We start from the raw sequence: 26,278 nt of genomic DNA, 5'->3' as shown, positions 1-26,278 counted from the left end.
CAATTTCCTAGGCATAAGACGGATCAAAGTCAGCCCATTCGAACACCAGTACACCACCCATTGTGCGTCCTACTACGGCAACAATTTGCCGTACCCAATACATTGAGAACAAGCTTACGAATGCCTGTCGTGAATCACCAGAGCTGTTGAGCCATTTTTTCGATATTGAGGCTAGTTGCATGGCATACCCTACGTCATTCCTAATATTCGCAAGAGCATACCTAACTTCAAGGTGAAGGATGGCGGCTGAATATTAGTTCAACTTCTCGCATGATCAGAAATAGTAAGCAACGCGAATGGAAGGCAAATACGGATCAGAAATGCAGCGAAGTCGGTGACTCCAATATAGATGGTGCTTCAACTACGAGTGCGGTCGCCGATGGGAGACCAAGAATCCCGAAGCCTGTTTGCGGCAATGAACCGCCAAGGGTGTAGACATAAGACAGCCCCTTCAAATTGCCAGTCTTCTTGACCGAGTTGATACTAGTAAGATGCGCATACGGGAACTGGATATTAGGCGACCATGCTTGCTATAATCGGCCGATAGGAGAAGCTTACGCACGTTGGCCGGGTCAATAATCCTGGATAAAGCTTGAAATCTGACGCGAATTACTTGGCTAGATCTTGGCAACGCTTGGGGAAGGTCGCCTTATGAGGCGACTTATGCACGAACGGGGGAACTCGCCCGATTTCAGATGGAGCGGCTTGGGGGCTATGGCGCTCAGATGCCGGTTTTCCACACAAACATTCTTCTTTAGTTCGTCTTGGCCCAGTTACGGCTGAAGTCTTGGCTAAGGGTGTGTTGCTCTTTACCATGCCGAGCCACTTGCCGATGAGGGAGGTGAATATGGCCACGTTTGTGAATTCCGCCTCAACTAGTTTTTGAGAATCCTGCGGATTCAATGTGATGTTACACTGCGACATGCATGAGCGTGTCCTGCATGCGTGGTATCCTTCAACTTCTATAGCGGGGGAACATGATGCAGATTCCGCAGGATGAACGTGTGAACTGGTTGCACGCTGCATAAGCATTTTCCCCTTCGTTTGTCCAAGTTGCAGTTGGGCAATGGAAACGATGAGGCGAGAAAGGTCCGAAAAGAACGAACATGTCGGATGAAAGACAAAGGCAGAAAGCGTTATGATGGTCATTGAACATCTCGTCATCCCAGTCTGGTAAACGCTTTTACATAGAATTGACTCAACCACACTCAAAACCATAGCAAGATTTGTAAATCCAACGATCAAGTCATAATGTCAGACAAAGTACCGATCTTCAGCCTCCAAGACCTCAAGAATGGTCTCTGCCAAGAAGAATTCGTCCACTGCCTCACCCAAAAAGGCATATTCTTTCTCTCTGACACCGGCCTCACAGACGGAGACCACACCTCCGCCCGCGAAACCTGCGTCAACTTCTTCAAAAACGCTTCTGAAGAGCAGAAAAAGTCCGTGACACTCGGCGACCGAAATGCCCGCCGTGGCTTCTCCGGTCTAGAGTGGGAGAGCACAGCAATAGTTACGGAGACTGGCCAATTCTCAGACTATTCCACGTGTTACTCCATGGGAATTAACAATAACTTATTCCCAAATGAAAATTTTGAGAAAGTCTGGCAGAGTTACTTTGACCGTATGTATGCGGCGAGTCAGGACACAGCAAGAGTGGTTCTGGAGGCAGTCAACGCGAAGCCAGTCAATGGTATAGATGACTTCCTAGACTGTGAACCACTCCTGCGACTGCGTTACTTCCCAGACGTTCCTGAGAATAGAGTTGCAGAGGAGGAGCCACTGAGAATGGGAGCGCATTATGACTTGTCTACAATCACGTTGGTCCATCAGACTGCCTGTGTGAATGGGTTTGTGAGTCTTCAATGCGAAGTGGACGGGGAGTTTGTGGATCTACCAACCAAGCCGGATACGATGGTTGTATTTTGCGGCGCTGTTGGTACGCTTGTGAGTAAAGGGAAGATCAAGGCTCCTAAGCATAGGGTCAAGTCGCCTGGCCGAGATCAGCGAGTGGGAAGTAGTCGCACGTCAAGTGTGTTTTTCCTTCGTCCCAAGCCATCTTTCAGCTTTAATGTCCCTCAGGCGATTGAATGGGGCTTTAATATTCGGATTCCTACTGAGACGACGACATTTGGGGACTGGTTGGGTGGGAATTATGTAAATATGCGGAGGGATACAGCAACTGCTGCTTAATATGGGTGGTATATAATATAAAAGTCTAAAGTAAAGTCTAAGGTAACGATTTGAGAGCAATGGACATGAAGATATGTACATAAGTAACTCGCTATGATGGCATTGGAAACCGAGCTCATAGTTTGGGTTGCCATCGAGGGTTTGTACGAATTGCCTCGCCATACCTGGCAAACAGAAATGGCACAGGGATCAGAGCGATGGCCACGAATCCAAGGGTAGAATTTCCCCAGCCCAGGCCGAGGTTATCATAAAGAGGGCCTCCGGCCAGCGGAACAAATGCTCCAAATAATGAACGAAGAATAGATGTCGCAGCTAGAGCAGATGCCGCGTACAAGGTATAGGCATCTACGAGGTAAACTTGGATAGTCATCTATAACACGGTTAGGCATTTATGATGAGCGGTAATCAGTGACGAGACATACCAAGGACATGTTCAACCCAATTCCCAAAAGAGAAGTCGCACAGATTGGCACTATCCAATGAACTTGGTACTGGGTGGTCCATCCATAAATAAAGAAACAAGCCGGAATGCAAAATGCGGCCGGTATCATCAGCGGCAGCCTATACTCTGGCTTTAACTTTTCCCCATTCGCCTTGCGCATCAGGATGCGGTCCGAGATTTGGCCAAACAAGGCATTGCCAATCAAAAGGCCACACGCAATTCCCAAGTATGCGAGGCCCGTGGCGCCGACGGAGAAGTGGTACAACTTGCCAAAGACATTTGGGATGGTGACAAACAAGAGGAATTGGTACGAATACACCACGGCGATGAACACGGAGAAGAGAAAGACAATCGGTGACCCGAATAAAAGGACCAAGGGTCGTCGTAGAGATCGGATTATGCGTTGCCGAGGAGCGAGATCGCTTTCCAAAGCAGATTTGAGATTCGGGTTGCCAGTCTCTTGTCGTAGGCGGTTGACTTTACGTTGGAGCAGAATCGGGGCATATGTTTCGCGCACTACCAGGAAGAATATGACTGTGAACACGGCCGCCTACAAACTCTGTTAGAGGAAGTTCACGTAAGAAGTACAAGAACCTACACCAATGGTGACAACCCAAAATACCCATCTCCACCCCTTTGCTTGAGTAAGATATCCTCCTGCAACAGGTCCAACGGCTGGACCGAGAAGAGGCCCAAATGTCCACACTGCAATGGCGAACCCTCTCTCTTCCTGGATGAACATGTCTGCTACCGTCGCGCCGCCAATGTTCAACACGGCAGAAGCTTCCATTCCCGCGAGCATGCGAAAGATGATGAGCGCAGGGAGATTGGGACTCAGTGCACACCCCAGTGTAAAGAGCGTGAAGAAGACATTTGTGACATGATATGGGATGAGACGCCCGTACATTTCGGACATTGGTGCCAGAATGAGAGGACCGGCTGCAAGACCAACGTTGTAGACGCATACTATCATGGAGCTTAGGATGGAGGATGTGTTATGGAATTCAACCATGGCATCGTTGACGCCTGGCGCGGAGATTGAGGATCCAAGGGCACTGGGAGCAAATATCAGTACATCTGTTGTTGGAACTTGACGTGAAGTGAGGATCAAACTTACACGATGAATGTCATGGCTGCCAGGATAAACACCACCGCCCATTTCTTCTTTGCGGGCCAATTGACAGCATTCTCGGGGTCATTAGGCCCATCGAAGTCGATAATGTTTTCGTCATGTTCTGAATCTGATGAAATGACGGCCAGCTCTACAGAGCTTGAGCCCATGGTGTTCAAAGTTGAAGCATAGAGGTTGGCTACATGGATCGAGACTTGTGTGAGTTTCCAATGAAGGGAACTCTACTTCCATGGCACAGTAAGAAACAAAACAGTCGCATTCCTAGACATGCGTACTTAGCCAAGCCGATGCTCCCAGACACTACCGCTTTGGTATGTAAGATGCTACCTCATGCCCTGCAAGTCGCATGCCAGGGGTGTGCCACACCGATTCATGACCGACTGGCTATTGGTGTATGCTAGAGATCCGATCCGTGACATGATGCATTTTACAAATTTAGACGAGGCGTAAACTGGCTTTTCGGATGCAGCTGCCTTGGTAGAGAAGGGAAGGTGGATCACCATAGGATTTGGCGGCGTAGAGACATGTCGGATAAATTGACAATGTGAAAGAGAACATCAAAAATATCGCTTTGGTGAGAACTGTGCACTTTGCGGGATTGAATTGGGCCGATCTTATGCCAAGGCGGCTTGGTTACGGGAGTTTCTGTCCCATAATGGAAAACGCTTACTGGCATGGAAATCTGGTTTAGCAACTCCGGTATTCTGAGCATCAAGTCAGTATCTTGTATTGGTACGAATGTCTGTCTACAGCAATGCCAATCACAGAATCAACCTCAAATGCGAGCCCGCATCTGCGACAACTTATCCCAATCACCCTGAGTAAAAGGAACATATACACTCGCCCCAGCAGGCAACCAAAACAACTTATCATCCTTCCCATCAATAACCTTTGTCCCCAAAGCTTGAGGATCCACGCCCTCAAGTCGCAACGGGACCTTGTTGTGCTTGTGATTATCCGTGCTCATGCCACCGACCCCTTCCCGGACTCGCATGAAGATGGGCACGGCATACGCAGGCAATTCCTTGCGCAGCAGCGACACCACACTCGCCCAGTCGAAGGTATCAAGGTTTCCATCTTTCAGTGCCAATGCCGCGCAGCCTGCTCTGCCGTCGTGGGAAGGAATCTTGACGCCGTAGACGTTGGCTTCTGCTATTTGGGGATGTGTGCCCAGGACTTGGGTGACTTCTGTGGTTGACACATTTTCTCCTTTCCATCGATATGTATCCCCTGGTACTACCTGTTAGTAGACTTGTTCATTTTGAGTGCAGTGAAAACGTACCGAGTCGGTCCATGAAATACCAATGGCCATTGCCATCTCTACGGAGCGCATCCCCCGTTCTCCAATACAGATCACCCTTTTCGAGCACATTTTCCAATAGCTTCTTGTTCGTCGCTTCGCGTGAGCCAAAGTATCCTGCCCAGGCCTCTCTTGAGGGAAGTTTCACCAAGAGTTCGCCGCCTTGCTCATAAGGTAATCGCTTCGCGAAGCCCGTCTCTGGGCATCTCCAGACGTCGCCTGTCTCGGGATCAATATGTACGAGGACCAGAACTTTGTGGTTTAGTTGGCGGAGGAGCCAGCCGTGGTGGCCGACGGCTCCTGGACCGAAACCGCTTCTGAAGTGATTGGTGATGAAGACTACGCCCTCGGTGCTTGCGAAGAATTCGCCAATTTCGGGGACGCCAAAGCGGTCCTTTACGCCACAACGTCAGTAAGACGACGGCTGAAGAGGGATGATATGAGGGATGTACCTGAAATTTGTGCCATAGTTCAGGGCTCAGGCCGTTGCCCCAAATGAGTCGAATTTGGTGTTTCTTGTCGTTTGGAGATGGAGGAGCGGCAAGTAGGTACCGCACGAGTTCGCCAACTAATGAAGTCAGTACATTATAGCCAGGTGACCAATCATCGGTATGATGTACCATAAATAAAAATTGTAGCCTTGCTGTCAATGCAATCTTCCCAGAATCGCGACAATGAAAACTTGGGTGCCAAGGCGACAGACAAACCGCTCATCATGTCCGCAATGGCGCCTAATCCACCAGTGCCATGATACAAAGGAATGCAGTAGTAGCTCCTATCTCCTCCAGGTCCTGGCTCCTGTCCAAACGTCTTCGGATACAAAGACGCGCCCATGTAGTTTCGCGCAACATACATTGGTGAAGCTTTTGGCATGCCAGTAGTTCCACTGTCACAGGAATCGTCAGCCGGGTCGGTCCTGAGCAGGAGATATGGATGGCCACATACCTAGTGTACATCAACGCCAGAGGCAGAACTTTCGAAGTGTCCTCGAAACAATTTGTGCTGGGTCGACTTGTAGGATTCCGAGCAATCTCTCGCTTCAGTGCCTCCGACAGCACAATAGGTTCGACACCAATTTCTCGCAGCTGTTGCTCAGACGCCTGAATGCGCGACACGCAATCCGCCGCAGAATCATAGATGAGAATCCTAGTCTTTGAGATTTTGACACAGTGCAACAACGCTCCCGACGCCAAGTTATAATTTATCAGCGCTGGAGCAGCGCCAATTGACAAGAGACCAAGCCATATGAACAGAAACTCAGGCGAGTTGTACATGTACAACCCGACGAACTGGCTAGCTTTGACGCCCAGTGACTGAAAGCAGTGGCCATACTGGGAGACACGATCATAGGCCTCTGCCCAGGTATAAATCCCTTGGCGGGACCATATGCACTCTTCATTTGGGTGTCGATGGGCGGCTGCTTCGAATAAGAAATACCCAGATGCCTTCTTTGCCTTGACTGGTCTTGGTGAGTTACCGTCCTGAAGAGTGGGATAAATGGGAAGCGTACCGGCCTCATTGTAATTCTTCTCAGCTTGTTTCATGCGTGACAGAAAGCGCCAATCCTTTCGAATGTGTAACTTGGCATCCAAATAGGCGGTTGTGGCGGCGATGCCTCCGACCGCTGCCAACAAGCTGGCTGGAGCTTCAGATGCAAAATGCTCAGATTAGCGGAGCTCGATGAGATTGACGGCAATTGAGAATCTGGGGAAGTGGGTAAGGGTCCGTACTCAGTGACATGGCCAACAATGTTGTAGTTTAACTTGTAAATTTAGAATGGTAATGAGATAGAGTTTCGCAGTTTCGCTTATTTTACAAGCTTCAAAGCATCTGGTCAGATGGGCGATCTAAAGAATAAGACACGAAAGCATCGAGTTGCACCACAGGTTGGTTGACGGTGTTTCCAGCTTCAAACTCCGATGTTATGGTACCAGCCAGCTTGACATGCGGGAAGCGGCATTGTGGAACTGCTGTAACTCTTCGTGCAAGCTAGCCATACTCAACATGGGGGAAAACAGCGTAGTCAAGTGAGGGGTTAGAAAATTGCCGAGGCCAAGTTTCACCTCGTCATTGAGGGAATTGGAGAAAGTCCATGGATCCGAACTCCGTTCCGTGTCGAGTCGCAATCCTCCGGTGGGGAAGCTCCCGGTGGACAAAGTCGACATAATGTCATATCTGTAAATTGCTGACAGTATTCGTGCCCAATAGATCCTTATGCGAGGACAAGCTTTGTCTCGAAGCCGATATTGCTTGAATCGGTGCCGTAATTATCCACCGCCCGCCAATCTGTCAAGCGGCATTGTGTCATGACGGGATCCGAATACGGAGTCGAATCTGCGCATGAGCAGTAATCACTTTCTCTCCAAGTATGTGGTGACGAACTACGCCACAGCTGGAAAGGGAACATGCTTCGTGAAAGAGCTTGTCCAATGCTGTTCCTGACGCCACGATGCCACTTCTGTGGATACAAAGTTTCGTTTGCTCAAATAAGAAACCATAGACATTCAGCTTATCCGAAGCCACCATGATAATTCGCCCATGTAGCTTCACGATGCTGCTGCCACAATAGCACTCAAAGCGTGAACATAATGCTATGCCATTCACCAAGGGAACCAATATCTGTCAATATGTAAATCAGAGGTATAAGAGCACAATCTTCCCCAATGCTTCGGGGTGGTGATTATTTGAATCTTCAGTCCGTCAATCATCCATCATCTAGCTTCCCATCAACTTTCATTACATCACTCCAGGTTAACCAAAATGTCCGATTGGAAGCCACCAGCCTTTGGAACACCCGTCTGGATCGGAATACCAGCCACAGACGTTGCTCGTGGTATGTATATATTTTGTATCAGCCGTCGCATGCAACTACACACCAGCTAACTCCCATCAAGCTTCCGCCTTCTACAAAAAGGTGTTCAATATCCCCTTCAAAGACCCTAGCTCCGAATCAAATGAATGTCGTCTTTTTGACTTCACCAAAAACGGCGTCAGCATCACGGGAGGTATTTTGAAGGCTCCGGATTCCACTGGTGCCTTTACCGCTGGCAAAGGTGGCGTTGCGCTGTCCTGGTTTGTTGAGAATCTGGATGATTCTGTCAAGGCGATTGAAGGCGCAGGCGGCAAGGTCCTCACTGGGGAGGAGAAGGAGGGTGACAGTGGCCTTTTGAGATACTTTGCTGATAGTGAAGGCAATATCGGGTCTATTTATATGATGGTTCAGTAGTTTTGCCATCTTTCCCCGATATTAGTCCAGAGAAGGCCCGCGTTGTGGTTATGTCAGTTGATGCAGCAGTTTCTCTTACTAGCAAGAACAACAGCATGCTCGAAACCATTATCGGAATTAATATTATTCATGGTTGTCTACCAGGTAGATGATATGTTTCTCGCTCGAGTGACTAATCTATCCACTCAAGAGTGTGTTCGAGACGGCAACTCAACTGGTGACTGGTTCACACCACCTCTATACGAAAAAGGTGACGCCGTCTCGGGCAATTCTGGAGTTGGACCATGAGTTCCCAGCTCTCTAGCTTGCATGCTTTGGGGGTCCAGCTCATGTTTAGACGGTTGCCCTTCCGGTCCTGGGGTTGCATGTCCAGCCAATTCTCCAGCTCGTCTGGTTTGAGGGTCAAGCTCATGCTCGTAATGTCCTCCGACAGCTTGCGTCGGATGTTGCATTGGTTGTTGATTTACCGGCGTGTTGACTGGGAAATCTGGCTTGTGGTTCGCCGACGCATCAAACCGGTTATACCCATACCCAGGCTGTGTGGGCAACGTCTGTATGTACGGCTGCATATTTGGATTCTGCGGTGGGAAATTCGCGCCATGTCTTAGTCTTCTTTCACGGTGCACAGCAATACTATCGCCGATCACGCCAGCAAGGCAAATTACGCTGTTCGTAAACGTCAGTGAGTATTCAAATAGGGCAGCCCCGAACATTTCCTACTCACACATTTATGCCGGCAATGCCCGCAGTTGCTTGATAGACTTGATAATAAATCATCAAATAATCGACACGAGACCAGTCAAACACGCTCAAGGCTGCTGCCGTATCTGCCATGTACGCCATAGCTGCAATCCAGAGGACTACCAGTACAACGTCCAACGGCAATGCAGCCACAGCTTTCAGGGATTGGGGGGCGCAAGAGTGTGCGCAAGTGAGCCAAAGGGAGACAACAATCGAGCATCCAGACTATAGTGATAATGCCCGGTTAGCAAGGTTGAATTTCTTGAAAAGACGGCTACCATTTGTAACGTCTTCGCATGGAGAAGACAGTCCAGGCAAGGTTCGGTAACTTACAGCACAAATCACGATTATTGGTGCAATCACCACGCGATCAGATATGAGGTATCCCGCAAACCCAGCTGCCATTATGGCGAAAATGAGTTGCAGGATGGGTACTGTGATCCAGCGCTTCGGGTACAGTTCTTTTGCTGGCGGTCTGGCAACTGTGTAGGTTATTGGCATTGCCACGGGGGCTGCTTGGGGTACCTGTCCCCATGTTGGAGGCTGCTGATTGTAAGGTGAAGTCATCGTGAGCTGCTCAGCTGAAAGAATTTGCTCTTCCGATTGTAACTTGCAACGAAACTGAATACTTCATCGTTCGGGGGCCAATGTAAAAGGAGGCTTTGGAAGACGTTTTGCCAGTTTTGAAAGGGCGCAAAGTGCAACTTTTCAACAAGGATCAATGGACAGCCTTTGTTACAAGCTCTGAGGGACATGGTTGCTATGATCACAGCATATCTTTCATTGCATTGTGGAAAATGAGGCGGCAACATGGGGGGGCGTCAGCCAATCTTCTTTTGAGACGATCCTCGAAACTGTTTGCAAGGGAGTCGGACATTATGTTGATCTCTACTGCACTCAGGGCACGTTCAGCCTTGGACCACGATCTGACTGGGGACATGAAGCCCAAGCTGAGCCAACCCAAGCAAGGGTTGCTCTTCGCATTCAATACGAACGGGTATCCGGCAACTGAGACCGGATGTCGCATTGGGGACGATTTGAGGCGACAAGTTGATAACAGACTGCGAAAAGGAGAGACATTTGACGTGCTGGCTTCAATTGTGTGCATAGTTGTTGATGATTTATAAGGCGACCAGGCTTGTCATCCAGGGAGCACCAGCTGTGTGGCAACGCATCATGTATGATTGAACTGCAGTATTAAAAACTCATCGTCTAGCCTGGAGAAAATAGTCAATGATGTTTTTCCACCGAACTCAACAAAGTCATCGCGCCGTCTAGTCTACAGCGATCAGAAGTCTCTCTACTTTAGTCGCAACTGACTTCTCCGAGCACTCGGCCAGGTCTAATTTTAACTTTTCCGCATACATGCAAAGATGCCCCAGAACTCTTCAGAACAGCTGCTCGTGGTATCTGCGAGACGGGAATTCTGAATGCATTAAAGAAAAATGCCATGACAGTTACAGCGAGGGAATCTTCCCAGGGTTCGTCGGCCGAGTTCATCAAAACAGACACTAGCAGATTCGGTGCCTTTAGTGACAATGCAGTCTGGCAAGTCTGGCTTTAGGGGGGAAACGTCAACTGGTGCTTTGCTGGAGTCACAGGTTACTTAAGCCTGGAACAGGGTAATAAGCTTACAGTCGATTGAGCAGGCAAAGCCACTGCCGATGAACTAATCAGACATTGGATGGCTCCCTGTCAGGGTCCAAAGACCGCACATTGTACATATATGCAACATTGAACGCGGAAAGCATGATGGCGGCGGCGTGTCCGGTGTGGCTCCGACCAAGGAAAAAAAAATGTCGAGTCAATCAAGTCTGGTTTGGTCTGGTCTGGTTCAAGGAAATTTCACCCCGCCATCCAAAACTCACCCAGACATGGTTTTGCCCCGCCGATCGGTGACTGACTGTGTATCTGAGTCAACATTATCTTGAGCATTGATCTCAATTCCAAAGCAGTTTTACGGAAATCGCAGAAGCGACTTTCTCTACGGCACTTCATTCCACCGCGCTGAAGCAGTATCGATAACTTTTCCTTCACGTACACCATCCCAACACAATGGCGGCCGCGAACGCTACCGAGAGGCTCGACCTCATTCGCGAGAACCTCGCTGAGGTTTTGAACCCCGAGATCATTGAGAAGATCCTCGCCGAGGGCAGAAACCCAAAGATTTACTGGGGTGCGGCCCTCTCCAACGACTGCAAACATAAATACACTTGGATCATCGACATGATGCTAATCTGCTTCGTGTGTTGTAGGCACTGCCACTACGGGTCGTCCACACTGCGGCTACTTTGTCCCTGCCATCAAAATCGCCCAGTTCCTCGCCGCAGGCTGCGATGTCACAATCCTCCTCGCCGACATTCACGGATTCCTCGATAACTTGAAAGCCCCCATCGAGCTAGTTGAACAGCGCGTCCACTTCTACCGCTATGTCATCACAGCCATCCTCGAAGCGGTCGGCGTATCGACCGAGAAATTGCGATTCGTCCAAGGAAGCTCTTACCAAAAGAGCTCCGAGTACGTCATGGACCTCTACAAGCTGACTTCTTTGGTATCTGAGCACGATGCCAAGAAAGCCGGCGCTGAGATTGTCAAGCAGACTGCGAATGCGCCACTCAGCGGTCTGCTCTACCCCATCCTGCAGGTGTTGGATGAGCAGTACCTCGACGTTGATGCGCAGTTCGGTGGTTTGGATCAGAGAAAACTGTTTACAGCGGCCAAGGAGTGGCTACCCAAGATTGGATACAAGGAGGTACACATTTTGCACCTCTCTAAAGGAAATTTCCGGCATTGAACAACTTGCTAACTGGGCTTCGCCAGCGCGCACATTTGCTGAACCCCATGGTTCCTGGCCTTCAGGGCGGAAAGATGAGTTCCAGCGATCAAGGTATGTGTCCAAAGATGTAACGTGCACCAAAATGATATGTGCTAATGGAAATATAGACAGCAAAATTGATCTCCTCGATGCCCCCGAAGTTGTTGCCAAGAAGATTAAGAAAGCCACAGCGGCACCACAAGTCGTCGAAGACAATGGTGTTCTCGCTTTTGTGGAATTCGTCTTGCTGCCTGCATCTGGTCTCAAGGGCGGAAAGAGGGAATTCAAGGTCGATCGCGAACGGGACGGTCTTGAGCCTCTCGTTTATGGCAACATTGCGCAAATGCAGGATGACTACAGAAATGATGTGGTATGTTTACACTGCGACTACCAGCCCGTGCATATGTATCTCAAGGATAAACGGCTAACCGTATCGAATTGCAGCTCACTCCTCAGCTACTGAAACCAGCCGTAGCCAAGGCCCTGAATGAGCTGCTGTCACCCATTCAGGCTGCCTTCCAGGCGTCCAAGGACTGGCAAGAGGTTGCTCTCAAGGCTTACCCGCCGCCAGTGAAGAAGGAGAAGAAGGTCAAAGATAAGGGATCGCGCCACCCTGGTAAGGCAGCAGTCGATGCCACTGTCCAGGCCAATGGGTCTGCCGATGCAAAGATTGATGGCGCTGCGGCTGGGGTCGAAAAGCTGAGTGTATGAGGTATTGGATAGAAAATGGCAGTGCATAAGCGTTACATAGACGTCAGATACCAATATACCAATAGCGACGATATCCAAAAATGGCTGCGAAAGAGAGATCTACCAAGATCAATATACTGTCGAGATGACAATTGGTGATTGACATGGTGCTGATTGGACAACGGCGCAGGCCGGTCAGGATGATGAGCACGCCTTTTGGTCGTTGCAGTCAGGGTCTCTCCGACTCGCGCCGGCTGCGGGCGGGTCCCATCGGGTTTGGCTTGGTCTGGCAAGCTCGAAGATACATTCCATCACACGCAGCAACAGTGGCCATCAAAGTACCCAAGCGCGAGCCGCCAACCGCCACACCCTCTCACTGCCATTCATTACCCAACTTTTTTCCCCTACACCCAGACTATTATGTACAAGCTTGATAGAGTGGATCGACCTCCAGATTTACAGACATCCATTCCCCATCAATTCTTCCTTCCATCATCGTGATTTCTCCTCTGCACGAATACCGTGGAGTAGTTATTGCATGGCAGTTGTTGCAACGGGAGTCCGTCTCACAGCTCAACCAACCCGCCAAACAATGGCGTCCATGGCCTCATCGCTACAGAGAGCGCAAGCTCCCGTCCGCAAAGTCTTGTGCGGCGCTCCCGCCGCCGTCCGATCCTTCGCCACAGTCCCATCCGCAAACGACACAACTCAATCCGCCAAACCAAAGCGCAAGACATACTTCAAAGACACAGACGTAGCCTCATTCTCCGACTTCATCGGCTCTGCATCCCCCGCTCAACAGCTCTCCGCGACGGAAGCATACTCCCTTCGAACCGCCGAAGTCGGGCCAGCTGGCAAGAAAAGAACAATCACACGACTCCCCGAATGGCTCAAGACGCCAATTCCAGCGGGCAACGACAACTTCAAGAAGATCAAGAGTGATTTGCGTGGCCTTGGCCTCCATACCGTGTGTGAAGAGGCACGATGCCCCAACATCTCAGAGTGCTGGGGTGGTTCGGACAAGAGCGCTGCCACGGCGACGATCATGCTCATGGGGGATACGTGCACGCGAGGATGCCGCTTCTGCAGTGTGAAGACGAATAGGGCGCCTGCGCCGTTGGACCCCCATGAGCCGGAGCATACTGCTGAGGCGCTTGCCAGATGGGGATTGGGCTATGTCGTTTTGACGAGTGTTGACCGTGATGATTTGGCGGATGGTGGTGCTAGACACTTTGCGGAGACTATTCGCAAGATCAAGCAGAAGAGGTCGTCGTTGCTGGTGGAGGCATTGACGGGTGACTTCATGGGTGATTTGGACATGGTCAAGATTGTGGCGGAGAGCGGACTGGATGTCTACGCGCACAATGTCGAGACTGTTGAAGCGTTGACTCCGTACGTTCGAGATCGTAGGGCCACCTTCCGACAGAGCTTGAAGGTGTTGAAGCATGTCAAGGATGTCCGTGGCAAGGAGGGCATCATCACCAAGACCAGCATCATGCTTGGTCTGGGTGAACAGGAACACGAGGTCATGGATGCTCTGCGGGGTACGTATACTCCAACACACATTGCGTGTATCTCATACTAACTCTGCGTAGAGCTCAGAAAAGCAGACGTCGACGTCGTCACGTTCGGTCAGTACATGCGTCCCACGAAGCGACACCTCAAGGTCGAAAAGTACGTCACGCCCGATGAATTTGAGATGTGGCGACAGCGTGCTCTGGATATGGGATTCCTCTACTGTGCCAGTGGGCCGCTTGTGCGCTCATCATACAAGGCTGGTGAGGCGTTCATTGAGAATGTCCTGCGGAAGAGAGCTGGTGAAAAGGCCATGGCGTCGCCTACTGCCGAGGAGAATATCGCCAAGGCGGTTGCTATGGATGCTGAGACTCGATGATTGAGTGGTGGGTGGATGTTACATGGAAGAAATTTTGTAAATTTTAGATAATGGCCATTGGGCTCGCATAGATGGCGTTTCTGGTTGCTTCAACGATATAGGTAGGGCTTTCAACAATGGCTCTTCCAGATGAATGGGAACTCATACATCGTCCTCTTTACATGGCGTCTATCGTGAGCTTCAACGCCGACCGGTATTTCGGTTGTGCGAACTGCTTACGTATCTTCAGGATCATGTTCAACGCGGCAACAATCTCCACTGACACACACAGACGACCATAAGTTCACGGGTATCAATGTCACCCCCCTCTAGCTACTATCCCATAATCCCCTCAATGCTGTCAACGCAATGAACAATGCCTCCTCCGTCCTAATCGTCCTGCTACCCTGCCCAGGCAGCACATTGACCCAATGATCAAACAGCTCCTTTGTCTTGCCACCCTGAATCTCCATCTTCGCCAATTCCTCGTCATTCATAGACGCAAACTCCAGTCCACGCGGCCCACCAAACACAATAAGCAAGTGCTTAAAGTCCAGAGGTTTAGATGATGAAAACGTCTTGGAAATTGGTGTTCCTCTCTCCGACGTACCAATGCTGACATCGTACCCATTCTCAAAGGGACTCTCCGTGAATACCGAACTTAATGAAGGGCATTTCCGCACTGTATAACCCCAGTAATATCCTCCTTCTGTCCTAGGCGCTTGAGGATCAACGCATTGCGGGTACTGCGACTGGTCCTCGGGAAATAGTAGCGTAACACGAGTCTTGGGCGGGATATCCTCTTCAATTTCGACAGGCTCATCGAGCCCTACTTCTACGAGGGTGCCGTTCCCCGTGCTAGTTTTTCCGGCGATCGTAACGCCTTCGCGGTAGGAGATCCATTCCTTGGGATTAGGGTGATGCGGCATGTCTAGACTGGGCAGAAGGGCCGTCAAGCGCAGGTTAGGATGCAGCGGGAAGAGGCCCTTGCGCATAAACGGCGGTGCCTCCAGGAAAGAGAGAATGTGTGTGAGGAAGTGGGCTGGGTCGGTGTCGCCTGTGTACCCAGCCGTGTCTGTCTGTCGTGGGCGAGAAGAGACGGGGGAGTCGTCGAACACGACAACCTCGTCTACGGAGAATACGGCGAGAGCGCGGGCGATTCGCCCTGGGATGGACATGCGTTGGTCGGCAGTTGCTAGGCTTTTTTGTATTAGTGAGATATTTTAGGGTTGTAGGGTGCTTTTGGAGCTTACTTTGTGAGAATGCTGGTTGGCATGGCTACTGATACTGTCCAGTCTCTGCCGCCGGGTGTGGGAGTGAAGCAGGCGGATGGCTTGAATGAGGTTCTGTCCTGTTGGCCATTGTGCGCCGTTTTTCGCTTCTGCTTGTGGTAAGTATACGGATGAGAGGGCCCTGGCAATTTGGACGTACCTTGTTCTTTCGCTCGTGAAAAGACATGGTGAATTGTGTTTACCGACGTCAATGAAAATGAGTGCCACAACGAGATCTCGACGGTGAGACTTGGGTTTTAGAAAAGTTGAGTGGAAAGCGGAATTGGTCCGGCAGAATGCAGCCACCTTTGCGACCGCCTACCAAGTTGGGCGTTACGGAATCCTTGTGGTGTAGTGTCCGTCGATTGTCTGGTTTAAATATTAGCTGGGTTACCCTGTAGAATAGCAGACTTATTGATAAATCGGGCCAAAAATATATACCTCAGCCTAATCTGTATTTAATGTCACAGAATAAAAGGCAGTTACTAGAGGGGTCTAATTTCGGAATTAGGATGATTGTACTAGTACATTAAAGTCCAAGTCTGCACTCTTTCCCTCTGGCACGACCACGACCACAAGCGCCTACCAACACCCTGCCATAATGATCGCTGTAGATGGTGGCTGGTAAATTTACCCAAGATGCAAATTTGCCGATGATGATTCAATGAGAAGATCCGTCAATTAATGACAGACATTTGCTCGACAATTTAACTCGTGGAAAAGTTCGGGATGATGGACCATTGCTTGTTCAAGACAGAATATCACAATGGCAACTTTAAAACTAGCTCGGTTGAATACGAAACAGTGCCTTATCCTCTGCTCAACAGGTCATGTCGAAAGATGATCAGGAAATGCAATTTGTGGATCCTTCACGTCAAGAGATCATCTGATAAGATATATTTTCTGACGCCATCCAACCTTTCATGGCCAGGATCAGGCAGGCTTACAATCAATAGTTTGCATTTCCCTGGCCCTTTGACCCCAGAATAGGTGGGGAATAGTGGGAGTCACAAACGTTGGTCTGACTTTAGTTTAACAGCGGATGCAAAGCGGCCATGTAAGAGCAAGGATCACTCGGGGAATTTTGTGATGAAGCCCCTCCAATGTTCGAAGTCATGCTCTTTTTAGTTTCTCTCAACATTCTGTCTTCGGCCAACCTGGTAAACAAGCAACGGACGATAAACGCACGATTAAGCGACCAATTCCCAAGCGGCAAGGGGAGACAGCGAGTTTCATTGCGTTCACAATCGATCATTGAAAAGAAACACACAATGGGCACAACAGATGTCTCCACGATCACTCTACAATCGTCGGCAGAGTTCAGCGTGGCGGCAAAAGATGGCCAAATGTACAAGATTCAAGTAGCTTGGCCCATGGAATGGCAATCCAGAAGCGGACACAAAAACATAGCTGTACTGTACGCAGGTTTCCCATACAATTCACCTCCCGCAAACTAACTGGAAAAGATATGCGGTGGACGGGAACGCGATGTTCTTGACAGCAGCAGAAGCATCTTGGCGAAGAGCTACCGGCCCTCATCACAAAGGCAACGGTGTTGTCATAAGTATCGGATATCCTTTGAAAGGCCGAGTATTCAGTCCAAGACGAAACTACGACTTGACCCCTCCTAGTCCTACTGCGCCAGAAGGGTTTGGTGGCGCGGATCACTTCCTCGACTTCATGCAGTACACGTTGAAGCCATTCGTCAAGTCTATGATCCTCCCCAATACCGCGATTGAGAGAGAGGCGCTGTATGGTCATTCATTCGGTGGGCTGTTCACACTCTACACCTTGTTCACGAGACCTTCATTGTTTGATTGCTTCATCGCGAGCAGCCCGTCTATATACTGGAGCAATTTTTACATTCTCACGCTGGAAGAAGAGTTCAGGAAACGACACGTACGCCAACAGCCATCGCTGATGATGTATTATGGGTCTTACGAGCAACACCCTCCACGATGGGCTGATGAAGATGCTGAAAAGTACGAAAAGCGACGACAGGGTGCGGAAGAACGTGCCATGACGGACAGCGCCAATGCCATGTATAGGCGGCTGAAGGATTCGGGGCTTCTTGCTTGTGTCACGATCAAGGAGTACCCGAAGGAGGATCATGGGACTGTAATTGCTTGCTCTTTGAGTCGTGGTTTGACGACGTTTTTCGAGGAATGGCCGTTAAAGGAAGAGGGTTCGTGAGAAAACAAGGGACGGTAGCGGAAATATGTAGGAATACTCAAAGCTTGGTGTCGTGTTGGTCTTAATTGTAGAAGAGAAGAACGGGCACGGGCTTTCGTTGCGTGAACACCTGCCTTGGCCAAGGCAATGACGTCTTTGGCTTTTTTTTTATTTGCCTTCTGAATCAGAATAGACCGAAACTCGCAGTGGCTACAAACTGATGGGTGGCTAACAGCGACTACTTGCGAGTACGGATATCAGTTGCTATTTGCATGAAGCTAGCGTTGAGTTAGTTGTTTCCTTCATACATCATGACCCCGACTATTATTCTTACCTCTTACGTATGTGACCGGAATCGCCTAACTGGGAGTATGGAATAATATTTGGCGACTTCAAATTCACCACAGATTGCTACATAGGTTTCCACCCCTCAACGGAAATAATGACATCGGTCGAAGCTTTCGGTAATACGAACAACAAAAATACAAGGTGAGAAATTTTTCTCTGCATCTTCTGACCAGTCGCGCATGTTAGTGTCATTGATCCCTGTTTCAGCCCATCCAGTTCCTACTAAAACCAATCAGATGGGGATACTGATGGTGCTAAAAGATTAGATTGATAAGACGATCAATATTCAAGGGGGGCAGCCCACGCGACATGCCACAGAAGTGCGCTAGGGGTCCATCGGAAGTGGTCCGATTTCGTTTACAGTACCAAACTTGAAGAAATTCGCTAAAGAATCATTGGTGTTCGGATGGATATATTAGCCGAGCTGACTCTCGATGAATTTACCTATTACCCAGATCGATGACTTAGAACAGACAACTTTGTGGTGAAACCCATTCAGAGTCTGAGTGGTTTGCTTTTGAAACTTGAGAACCTCTTCAATATTCTATGTTTCTTTGAAGGACGACCTACTACACCTCTGGCACTAGCACAGTTGCCTCTCAAACGGCTGTGTAGTGTGCGCAGTTTCCCCCACAGATCAAGATGGGAGACAACACCCGGGCAGACAATGGTGAAAACATCAACAAAGAGGTGGTTATCCAGGATGTTCGGGAAAAAGAAAACGATACGGAGGCTGTAAAGCCTGATGGTGCATCAGTATACAGCGAGTCTTCGAGCGTCCAGGCCGGAGTGCAAAAGGCACTTATTCTCAGGGCAGCTTGGTCCAAAACGACTTTGCTGATTGCCTTCTCGAGGTGTGCCAAGTACAATTATTTATCTTGTATTGCATTCTAATACGTTTTCACAGTTTGTTCCTCACAACGCTGGTCATCACATTTTCCGATTACTCGCATATGGTACTGGAGCCGTATGTCGCTAGTGACTTCAAGAGCCATTCAACGATGAGTGCCGCGAGGGTAGCAATAAACATCACTCGAATCGTTGCATATCCCATCATTGCAAAGTTGAGCGACGTGAGATTCCGTTTCATCTATCACTCTTTTGAATCGCATTCTATATATGCTAATGACGGCACTAGGTTTTTGGCAGAGCTGAAATGTTCGTCTTTTCCATCTTCTTCCAAACACTTAGCTACATCATCTACGCGACCAGTCAAAATATCGACCACTACGTCGTACGTATAAAAGTTCACACTTGGCGCGAGTACACAGAACTAAAGAATGCCAGGCGGCCGGCCTCTTCGATGCCATAGGATCAACGGGCTTCGGGCTCACCCAACAGGTCTTCATCGCCGATGCTACAACGCTGGTAAATCGAGCGTTTTGGTCAACCCTTCCCGAGTCCATCACCACAATTCCCGCGCTGTACCTGGGATCTCTCATCGGCCAAGGTTTCTTGCAACACTCCACGTGGAGATGGTCATACGGAACCTGGGCAATTGTTGTGCCATCAGTAACGGTACCTCTCGTCGCAACCATGGTTGTTCTTCAACGACGAGCCAAGAAGAATGGACTTGTTTCCAAGGACCTCAATGGTGATGACGCTGCTCCGACTTGGAAGAAGATACTGCAGGTACTTTGGGCTGAGATTGACTTCCTCGGTCTGACGCTGTTGGTCACCGGTTTGTCTCTAGTCTTGATTCCTGTCTCCTTGACTGGTTCGTTCAACACGGATCGATGGCGCGAGGCATCCTTCATTGCAATGGTAGTAGTTGGGGTTGTGTTGCTGGCTGTGTTTCTCGTCTGGGATCTAAAATTTGCCAAACGGCCGCTCATCCCCGTACGAATGGCTAATCGCACAGTAATTGCAGCTTGTGCCATTCAAGTGTTTGACTTTCTCGAGTACAGTCTGTTCACCATCTTCTTCCCGAGTTATTTGCAAGTTGCTGGCCAATTCGGTCCTGCCCAGGCGACCCGTATTGAGTAAGTGTCATGAACATTTTGTTAAAAGAATAGTGCTGACTATGGAGTCAGCAACTCCTTGAGGGTGGCGTTTCAAATATGTGCTTTGCTAGTTGCAGCTGGAATGCGATACACTCGAAATACTCAGATGTGGATTCTCACTGGTCTACCGTTGGTTATACTCGGCCAAGGTCTCATGATCTATCTTGTGGATATGGGCAATGGTCAGCATGGCACCGAAGTGACATTTATTGTTTCCAAGGTCATATCGGGTATTGGTCGAGCATTCTTCCAAACGGCTGGCCAAGTCTCAGTCCAAGCTGTCGTCTCGCGACAAGAACTTGCCACGATAACAGCTCTATTCCAGGCGGGTAACAGCGTTGGAGGCGCAATTGGCACAAGGTATAGTTGATCTTTTGATCTTGACCGTAGTTGGTTTCCCAGCTGACTTGATTGAAGTGTATCTGGGGCTATTTGGCGCAACACTCTGCCCGACAAGCTCTTAGAATACCTCCCAGAAACGGAAAAGAAAAACGCCACGAGTATCTTCCAATCAATTGTTGTGGCAAAGAAGTACAAACCTGGCACACCGGCCAGGGATGCCATCGATCGAAGCTACCGCGAGTCGCAAAGGATTTTGGCAATCGTAGCTACGTGTATGTGCGTACCTAACTTGATCTTGATGTGGTTTATGAAGGACGTCAAGTTGGCCGAGGAGGACAAGAAGGACCAAGAAAATATAAACCGTGCGATAGCGAAGTTAGAGCAGAAGAATGATAACGGAGGTCCCTGATGAATGGGTCGAGAGAGGTCTGGTTGCCGAAGCGGCAAAGCAGCGCCAGCTAGAGGACTTAAACTTCCGTCAAAAGAAGCTTGATTTTGACGGGGTCGATCCAGAGCTTGGAATGCATCTGCTGTCCCTACACTGGAACCGACCGCATCATTCGTTTCTTGTCACCTACCGTCCGGCCTTCATGCGAGACATGGCGTGCGGCGGCCCGTACTTTTCCAAGCTTCTCCTGAATGCAATTTACTTTGGTGCTTCGAAATTTAGTCTAAGGCTCGAAATTCGCAAAGATCCAAACGATGTACGCACCGCTGGTTGGAGATTCCGTGAGCGTGTCCGAGAGCTCCTTGGCAGCTCACTGCATTCAAGCAGCATCACCACTATCCAGGCCCTTTTGCAAATGACAAATTCGCTGGTTGCTTTGGGGGACGAGAGAAGCGCGGCGTGGCTCTATTCGGGTCTGGCATTTCGAATGATCGTTGATCTCGGGATTCATGTCGACTTGAGCAAAACTGGACGCTTGTCAGACGAAGACTTGGAGATTCGAAGAAGAGTGTTTTGGGGTGCCTTTGTCATCGACAAGATGCAGAGCCTCTATCATGGCCGCCCGGTAGGTCTCAAGGACACAGATGTTCTCGTGCCCATCAAATTCTTAGACACGCACGAAGAGTTGGAAGACTGGCAGCCGTTTGCTTACTTGACTCTCACGCCCGAATATGCCGGATCGCCGGCGTATAGCGTTTCTACTTTTTCCGCACTTTGCAGACTTTCGCTTGTCATGAGCGATATTCTGAGCAGCATTTACACCGAGCGCTGCGTCGACCAAACATCAGCCGATTTGGCCAGCATGTTGGATAGATTGCAAATGAAACTCGACGATTGGAAGGCTGCACTTCCCAGTCACATATGTTTGAATTCGACATGGACCGGCCCAGCCGGCGCGGCAGCCTTTCCACCACCACACGTATTTAGTCTGCAGTGAGTACATGGTTCCCTACTAGACTTGACGCTCACCTCTATTCTTCAGTGTGCTGATGTGAAGAACCTCCAGTGCCATGCACAACGTGCTTGTTATTCTTCTGCATCGTCCGTTTGTCGCAGACGGGCATTTGTATAACAAAACGACATCTGAGGTCGCACCGGCTCATCCTGGCACATTACTAACCAACCCGCTGCAGTAAGCCTCGTCCGATGTAACAGCAGTCAATGTGAATGAGGTAGCCCATCCGTCCAACTCGGAGTGGTTGGACATTGATGGCATAATCCAAAGCTTCTTGCAGGACGGGGATTCGTCTGTCCTAAAGCCGTCAACAGCCTGCAACACAGAGAGATGGAGATGCGATCACTGCAGGACGACATTGGCTAGTCACCATGAAAATCGCGGATACGCGGTTGATGTCGCTCATGTTTCTGGTATTTCCCGTCTTGGCGAAGAGGTCAATGGTGAGCTGCAATGGCCGTTGGGTAGGCGGGAAGGGGAACGGGAGCGGGAAGCACCAGACAATTTGAGGAGGCGTTGTCCATCAACGATCCGAGGAAATAAATATATATTTAATCATGAGTCTAAGTAGATTCGACACGACGGAACTCAAGTGGCTCATTGTTTTCTTCGTTGAGGAAATGGGCGAAGTCAAAGTCCTCAATGGGATGCTTCGGGTCAACCACAAATAGCTCATTGTTTTCTTCGAGGAGCCAAGCGAAATCAGACTCCTCAAGCTCAAAGGGGAAGGGGTCGGCATGCTTTGGTGGCGCCACCCCTTGCATCGGCTGCAAAGAAGCCTTCGGGATGGACTGGTCATTTTGTCGCGGACTCCGCTGTCCCGAAGAACTGGCGATGGTATCCTGCTCCTGGCGGGCCTCCATAACGGCCCCCCTGTTTAGCTGCTTAAGCGGCATCAAACGCAGCTGCTTATGGGCCTGTTCACTAGGACTAGGCTTGATTTCCCCTCGGCTATCCACTTTACCAGTAGAGTTATTGACATCGTTGAGGGCGATTCCGCCGGGTCCCTGTGTACCTTGGCGAAAAAGGTGACCATCTGATGAAACAGTGCTTTGATTCATGTCTTGGCCGCCCACAGGATTCGGACTGGATGTGCTTAAAGGCACAGTTTGAGCGTCTCTCGCTGCAGGCTGCTGCAGCTGAGGTCGATTACGATGCGTATGAATACCCCTCTGGATACGTTGGCTAGGTTGCTGCGATGCAACTTTACGTATCGCTTTTCGATCAGTGATCGGAGTGTGATATTTGCTTGTGTGGTTTTTCAGAGCCCGAGCTGACACGAAAGGAGGGTACTGGCAACCGGGAAACGTGCATCGGAAGCATCGAATGTGAGACATTTCGTGCTCCGAACGGAGTCTCTCAGTCTCAAAGCCTAATGTTGTCCGTGGACAGGAACTCAGTCTACAAGTAAAGGCAGCAGACCCAAAGTGAATTTTGAACAATTCCAGTTCGCCGGCAGATAGACCAGGGCAGTGGTTTTGACGTAGTAATGAACTGACAACCCGTTGGTATGATGCGAGCATCATGGTGATCCTCTCAGAGATAAGGGGGGATTTCGAGCGCTGATAGTTCCATTCAGAGGCTGAACATAGCGTAAATAATACATTCAACATTACTTAATAGCGGCACATTACTCACCATGTTCTTGCAAGATCCTAGACTCAAGATTCTGCAGAGACCTCGCATTCAAAGCTCTTTCCACGTGCTTCTGAAGTACCGCGTGCTGTTGCAGGGATACCAGTCGTTCATCTATCAGCCTGGGTTCCGACTCAGATTCACCAAGGGTCGCAGGACCTAATTCTTCCATCTTATTTGCCAGTTGGCAAGCAAGAGTAATCAGAGATGGAGCTGAGGACGTACTACTCGCATCGCCTAACACACTATAAGACAGCAAGTATTCGGTCCAAAACTCGGTGGCGTAGATATGAAAGCCATGTAGACCCTTGGCTACCCGAAGAAATTTGTCCTCTTCAGGATAAGTCTTTTCGAACACATTCAGCCCAGAAAGAAGACAGGTGATGGCTGCTACTCCATGCTCGTGAAGGGCTTGTTGCTTGTCAATAACGATGTGACCTGAGAGGGTTTGAAGGAATCTGTTTCATGCTTAATAAATTAGGTTTACCTGCTTATTGCTTGGCACCTACTCTTTCACGGAGATATGGATAAAGGCTAACGATGATTCTCGTCTTTCTTCGATAAGAGCCCCACAGATATCCAGGATGTACTGCGGCGCCAGCAGGGCAATCTGAGGGTCACCAGAACTGAAGGTAATTGCAGACAATAATTCGAACCTTTGGAGCGGCCGTTTGGCAAACGCAACCCAGCCGAGAACGCATCTGATGCGATCCACAGACCGAGGGTCTAACTGAGTTAGGATTTGCGTAAGGATCCTTTGGTAGCTAGCCCGAGAATTAGTACTGTACAGCATGCTATAGAGTAATTACAGGCGTACAAATCCGTGAGCTTCTGAGGCAACTGATTCACTGATTTTTTTATTTCCTCACCGCTGAAAAAGATGTTGCTGGCAAGGTAGTCCATGACGAGTCGAGCATAGAGAAACATACCTTGAAAAGATGAGCGAATATGCCTCTATAACTTATATGGCGGAGCAGACTTACCGTCAGCTTTTGTCACAATCACTTTCCGGATCTCATTGATTTCATCCTGTCCTATATCAAGCTGGCGGAGACGCTTGTCCAATGAGTTTAGTCTTTGGCCAACATATTGACGTATTGCCTCATGCAAACTGTCCTTCTCTTCAGCAAGGGAAATTATTTGCTTGTTGCGAAGGCGTTCCAATGGGGTTGAAGGAGCACGACTTGAGATGAGAACCTTGCAGGTAGTACTTCCAGGTAAGGAGGGTTTAGATGTAATCCGGTTGATCAGTCGTACTAGACGCGTCTGCTTATCTGGCTCGCACTCATCCAACCCATCAATGACGATCCAAACATATTCTACCTGGTTAGGCTCACTTGACATGCTTGCAAGGAGTGCGTGTAAAAGTTGCTCTAGCGTTGAAGTTGTAGGTAATTTCTTTTCCAAGACGCATGAGTTGTATACGTGAGCGACGAGATCGCTATCTTTTCGGAGAAGTTGCAGCAGCAACGACTTTAGGATCTGCTCATACATGGTTGATGATGCATATAGATATGTGCAGAAGTGGCGAATAACGAATTTCGATCCTTTCATGAAGTTGACGAGTTGGGTACACAGAACGCTCTTCCCGGTTCCGGCTGAGCCCTTCAACCAAAGTGCGGGTGTATCCGGTTTGCTATCAGCCCATGAGCTGACCTTTGGATTTCTCAAGACCCATCCACAAGTTCCTTCGTACTCTGCTGCTTCTGATGATATTGAGTCAAAAATATTCAGTTGATCGGATTCATTGATTTTAAGCCATGACGCGATAGATTCGTACTGCTTCGCGTTTTGCTCGATCTCCTCGCTGCGGACCTGGCTAAGGCTCTCTTCTCTCCATGTTCGAATATCTTGGCGCATTTTTCTTGCTTCAGCAATGTCGCGAGCATTTGCCTCCTGATCAATCAATGAGCCATGTTGCTTCAAGTCTTCAAGGATGTTATTAAACCTCCTCTCGAAGCGCCCCCATGATGTAAGGAACAGTACTTTCCAGCCTGGGCGGCATTAGATAAAGTAATCTCGAGTGCGATTAATACTTACCACTCCTTCGAACAAACTTATAGGCGTGTTTATGAAACTCCAGGATGTCGGCGTAAAAAACAGCCAACGTATGCTGAAACTCTGGTTGGCTAATGAAGGCATCGCTGAGGATCTCAAACCTCTTCAGCGATTCAGAAATACTAGAATAGCCTTTGATAATTTGCTCGAAAGATTCCCCATACTCGGATGCTATTCGTAGGATGAGAGTGATCGGTGCCCATATCCATGATAGAAATGGAGTACCGTTGCATAAAATCTCGACCACTTTTGTATAGTGTTCAAGCCCTTGGAATAAAGGCATGAGACGGCGCATGTTGCGAAGCGATTGTCTCGCCGCAAGTTGATTTTCGATGTCCAGTACAGCTTTTCGGACATGCTGGAGAGTCGTATTGTGGAAATCTCGTTTGTCTCCTAGGGTGATTGTGCGGTCAAGTTCATCGTAGGCGGCCTTGATAGTTTGTCGTGCAAGAGCTGAAACTGCAGGCGGCAGTGGCATCCTAACCCTAACCCAGCTTGTTGCGCGGCTCCGATTTTGTTTATGTCTGACGGTGAGTAAATCATAGAGTTTCCAAGAGTAAGGACTCCGTCCAACTGAGTTGAGAGGTCAACGGTGGTTTTTAGACATTTGGCGAAGCCTCCAGCCTGGTATGCA

At 49.3% G+C, this 26,278-nt stretch overlaps 10 protein-coding genes across 10 annotated transcripts; 6 read left to right on the top strand and 4 right to left on the bottom strand.

Moving 5' to 3' along the window:
* Positions 1 to 1,251: 1,251 nt before the first annotated feature.
* On the top strand, positions 1,252 to 2,193 carry VFPPC_08654 (cephalosporin biosynthesis expandase/hydroxylase; the record flags this gene model as incomplete). Its single annotated transcript, XM_018287327.1, has 1 exon — positions 1,252 to 2,193. The coding sequence occupies one exon, from the start codon at positions 1,252 to 1,254 to the stop codon at positions 2,191 to 2,193; it is 942 nt and encodes a 313-aa protein (XP_018144307.1).
* Positions 2,194 to 2,308: 115 nt separating this feature from the next.
* Positions 2,309 to 3,916, bottom strand: VFPPC_08653 (multidrug resistance protein; the record flags this gene model as incomplete). The annotated part of the gene is made up of 4 exons (XM_018287326.1): positions 2,309 to 2,563; positions 2,616 to 3,185; positions 3,234 to 3,690; positions 3,753 to 3,916. The coding sequence occupies 4 exons, from the start codon at positions 3,914 to 3,916 to the stop codon at positions 2,309 to 2,311; spliced, it is 1,446 nt and encodes a 481-aa protein (XP_018144306.1).
* A 626-nt stretch (positions 3,917 to 4,542) lies between these two features.
* Positions 4,543 to 6,611, bottom strand: VFPPC_08652 (AMP-dependent ligase; the record flags this gene model as incomplete). Its single annotated transcript, XM_018287325.1, has 5 exons — positions 4,543 to 4,997; positions 5,050 to 5,461; positions 5,520 to 5,635; positions 5,688 to 5,953; positions 6,013 to 6,611. 5 exons carry the CDS (start codon positions 6,609 to 6,611, stop codon positions 4,543 to 4,545), a joined length of 1,848 nt encoding a protein of 615 aa, XP_018144305.1.
* A 1,216-nt stretch (positions 6,612 to 7,827) lies between these two features.
* On the top strand, positions 7,828 to 8,293 carry VFPPC_08651 (glyoxalase-like domain-containing protein; the record flags this gene model as incomplete). The annotated part of the gene is made up of 2 exons (XM_018287324.1): positions 7,828 to 7,900; positions 7,962 to 8,293. The coding sequence occupies 2 exons, from the start codon at positions 7,828 to 7,830 to the stop codon at positions 8,291 to 8,293; spliced, it is 405 nt and encodes a 134-aa protein (XP_018144304.1).
* A 2,796-nt stretch (positions 8,294 to 11,089) lies between these two features.
* On the top strand, positions 11,090 to 12,560 carry VFPPC_08649 (tyrosyl-tRNA synthetase; the record flags this gene model as incomplete). The annotated part of the gene is made up of 5 exons (XM_018287322.1): positions 11,090 to 11,210; positions 11,290 to 11,786; positions 11,855 to 11,921; positions 11,978 to 12,219; positions 12,294 to 12,560. 5 exons carry the CDS (start codon positions 11,090 to 11,092, stop codon positions 12,558 to 12,560), a joined length of 1,194 nt encoding a protein of 397 aa, XP_018144302.1.
* A 571-nt stretch (positions 12,561 to 13,131) lies between these two features.
* VFPPC_08648 (lipoyl synthase, mitochondrial) lies at positions 13,132 to 14,433 on the top strand (the record flags this gene model as incomplete). Its single annotated transcript, XM_018287321.1, has 2 exons — positions 13,132 to 14,083; positions 14,135 to 14,433. The coding sequence occupies 2 exons, from the start codon at positions 13,132 to 13,134 to the stop codon at positions 14,431 to 14,433; spliced, it is 1,251 nt and encodes a 416-aa protein (XP_018144301.1).
* Positions 14,434 to 14,741: 308 nt separating this feature from the next.
* On the bottom strand, positions 14,742 to 15,870 carry VFPPC_14454 (deoxyribose-phosphate aldolase; the record flags this gene model as incomplete). Its single annotated transcript, XM_018292223.1, has 3 exons — positions 14,742 to 15,612; positions 15,666 to 15,793; positions 15,844 to 15,870. The coding sequence occupies 3 exons, from the start codon at positions 15,868 to 15,870 to the stop codon at positions 14,742 to 14,744; spliced, it is 1,026 nt and encodes a 341-aa protein (XP_018144300.1).
* Positions 15,871 to 16,954: 1,084 nt separating this feature from the next.
* Positions 16,955 to 17,876, top strand: VFPPC_14453 (siderophore esterase IroE-like; the record flags this gene model as incomplete). The annotated part of the gene is made up of 2 exons (XM_018292222.1): positions 16,955 to 17,100; positions 17,150 to 17,876. 2 exons carry the CDS (start codon positions 16,955 to 16,957, stop codon positions 17,874 to 17,876), a joined length of 873 nt encoding a protein of 290 aa, XP_018144299.1.
* Positions 17,877 to 18,845: 969 nt separating this feature from the next.
* On the top strand, positions 18,846 to 20,957 carry VFPPC_08647 (siderophore iron transporter mirA; the record flags this gene model as incomplete). The annotated part of the gene is made up of 6 exons (XM_018287320.1): positions 18,846 to 19,057; positions 19,111 to 19,276; positions 19,342 to 19,437; positions 19,491 to 20,185; positions 20,237 to 20,566; positions 20,624 to 20,957. 6 exons carry the CDS (start codon positions 18,846 to 18,848, stop codon positions 20,955 to 20,957), a joined length of 1,833 nt encoding a protein of 610 aa, XP_018144298.1.
* A 1,557-nt stretch (positions 20,958 to 22,514) lies between these two features.
* On the bottom strand, positions 22,515 to 26,122 carry VFPPC_08646 (NACHT domain-containing protein; the record flags this gene model as incomplete). The annotated part of the gene is made up of 6 exons (XM_018287319.1): positions 22,515 to 23,533; positions 23,590 to 24,044; positions 24,096 to 24,350; positions 24,404 to 24,515; positions 24,570 to 25,580; positions 25,627 to 26,122. The coding sequence occupies 6 exons, from the start codon at positions 26,120 to 26,122 to the stop codon at positions 22,515 to 22,517; spliced, it is 3,348 nt and encodes a 1,115-aa protein (XP_018144297.1).
* Between the last annotated feature and the right edge of the window lie 156 nt (positions 26,123 to 26,278).

Source organism: Pochonia chlamydosporia, chromosome 4 (genome assembly GCF_001653235.2).
Source record: "Pochonia chlamydosporia 170 chromosome 4, whole genome shotgun sequence".
Classification (NCBI taxonomy): domain Eukaryota; kingdom Fungi; phylum Ascomycota; class Sordariomycetes; order Hypocreales; family Clavicipitaceae; genus Pochonia; species Pochonia chlamydosporia.
This window is presented reverse-complemented; position numbering and strand designations above follow the sequence as displayed.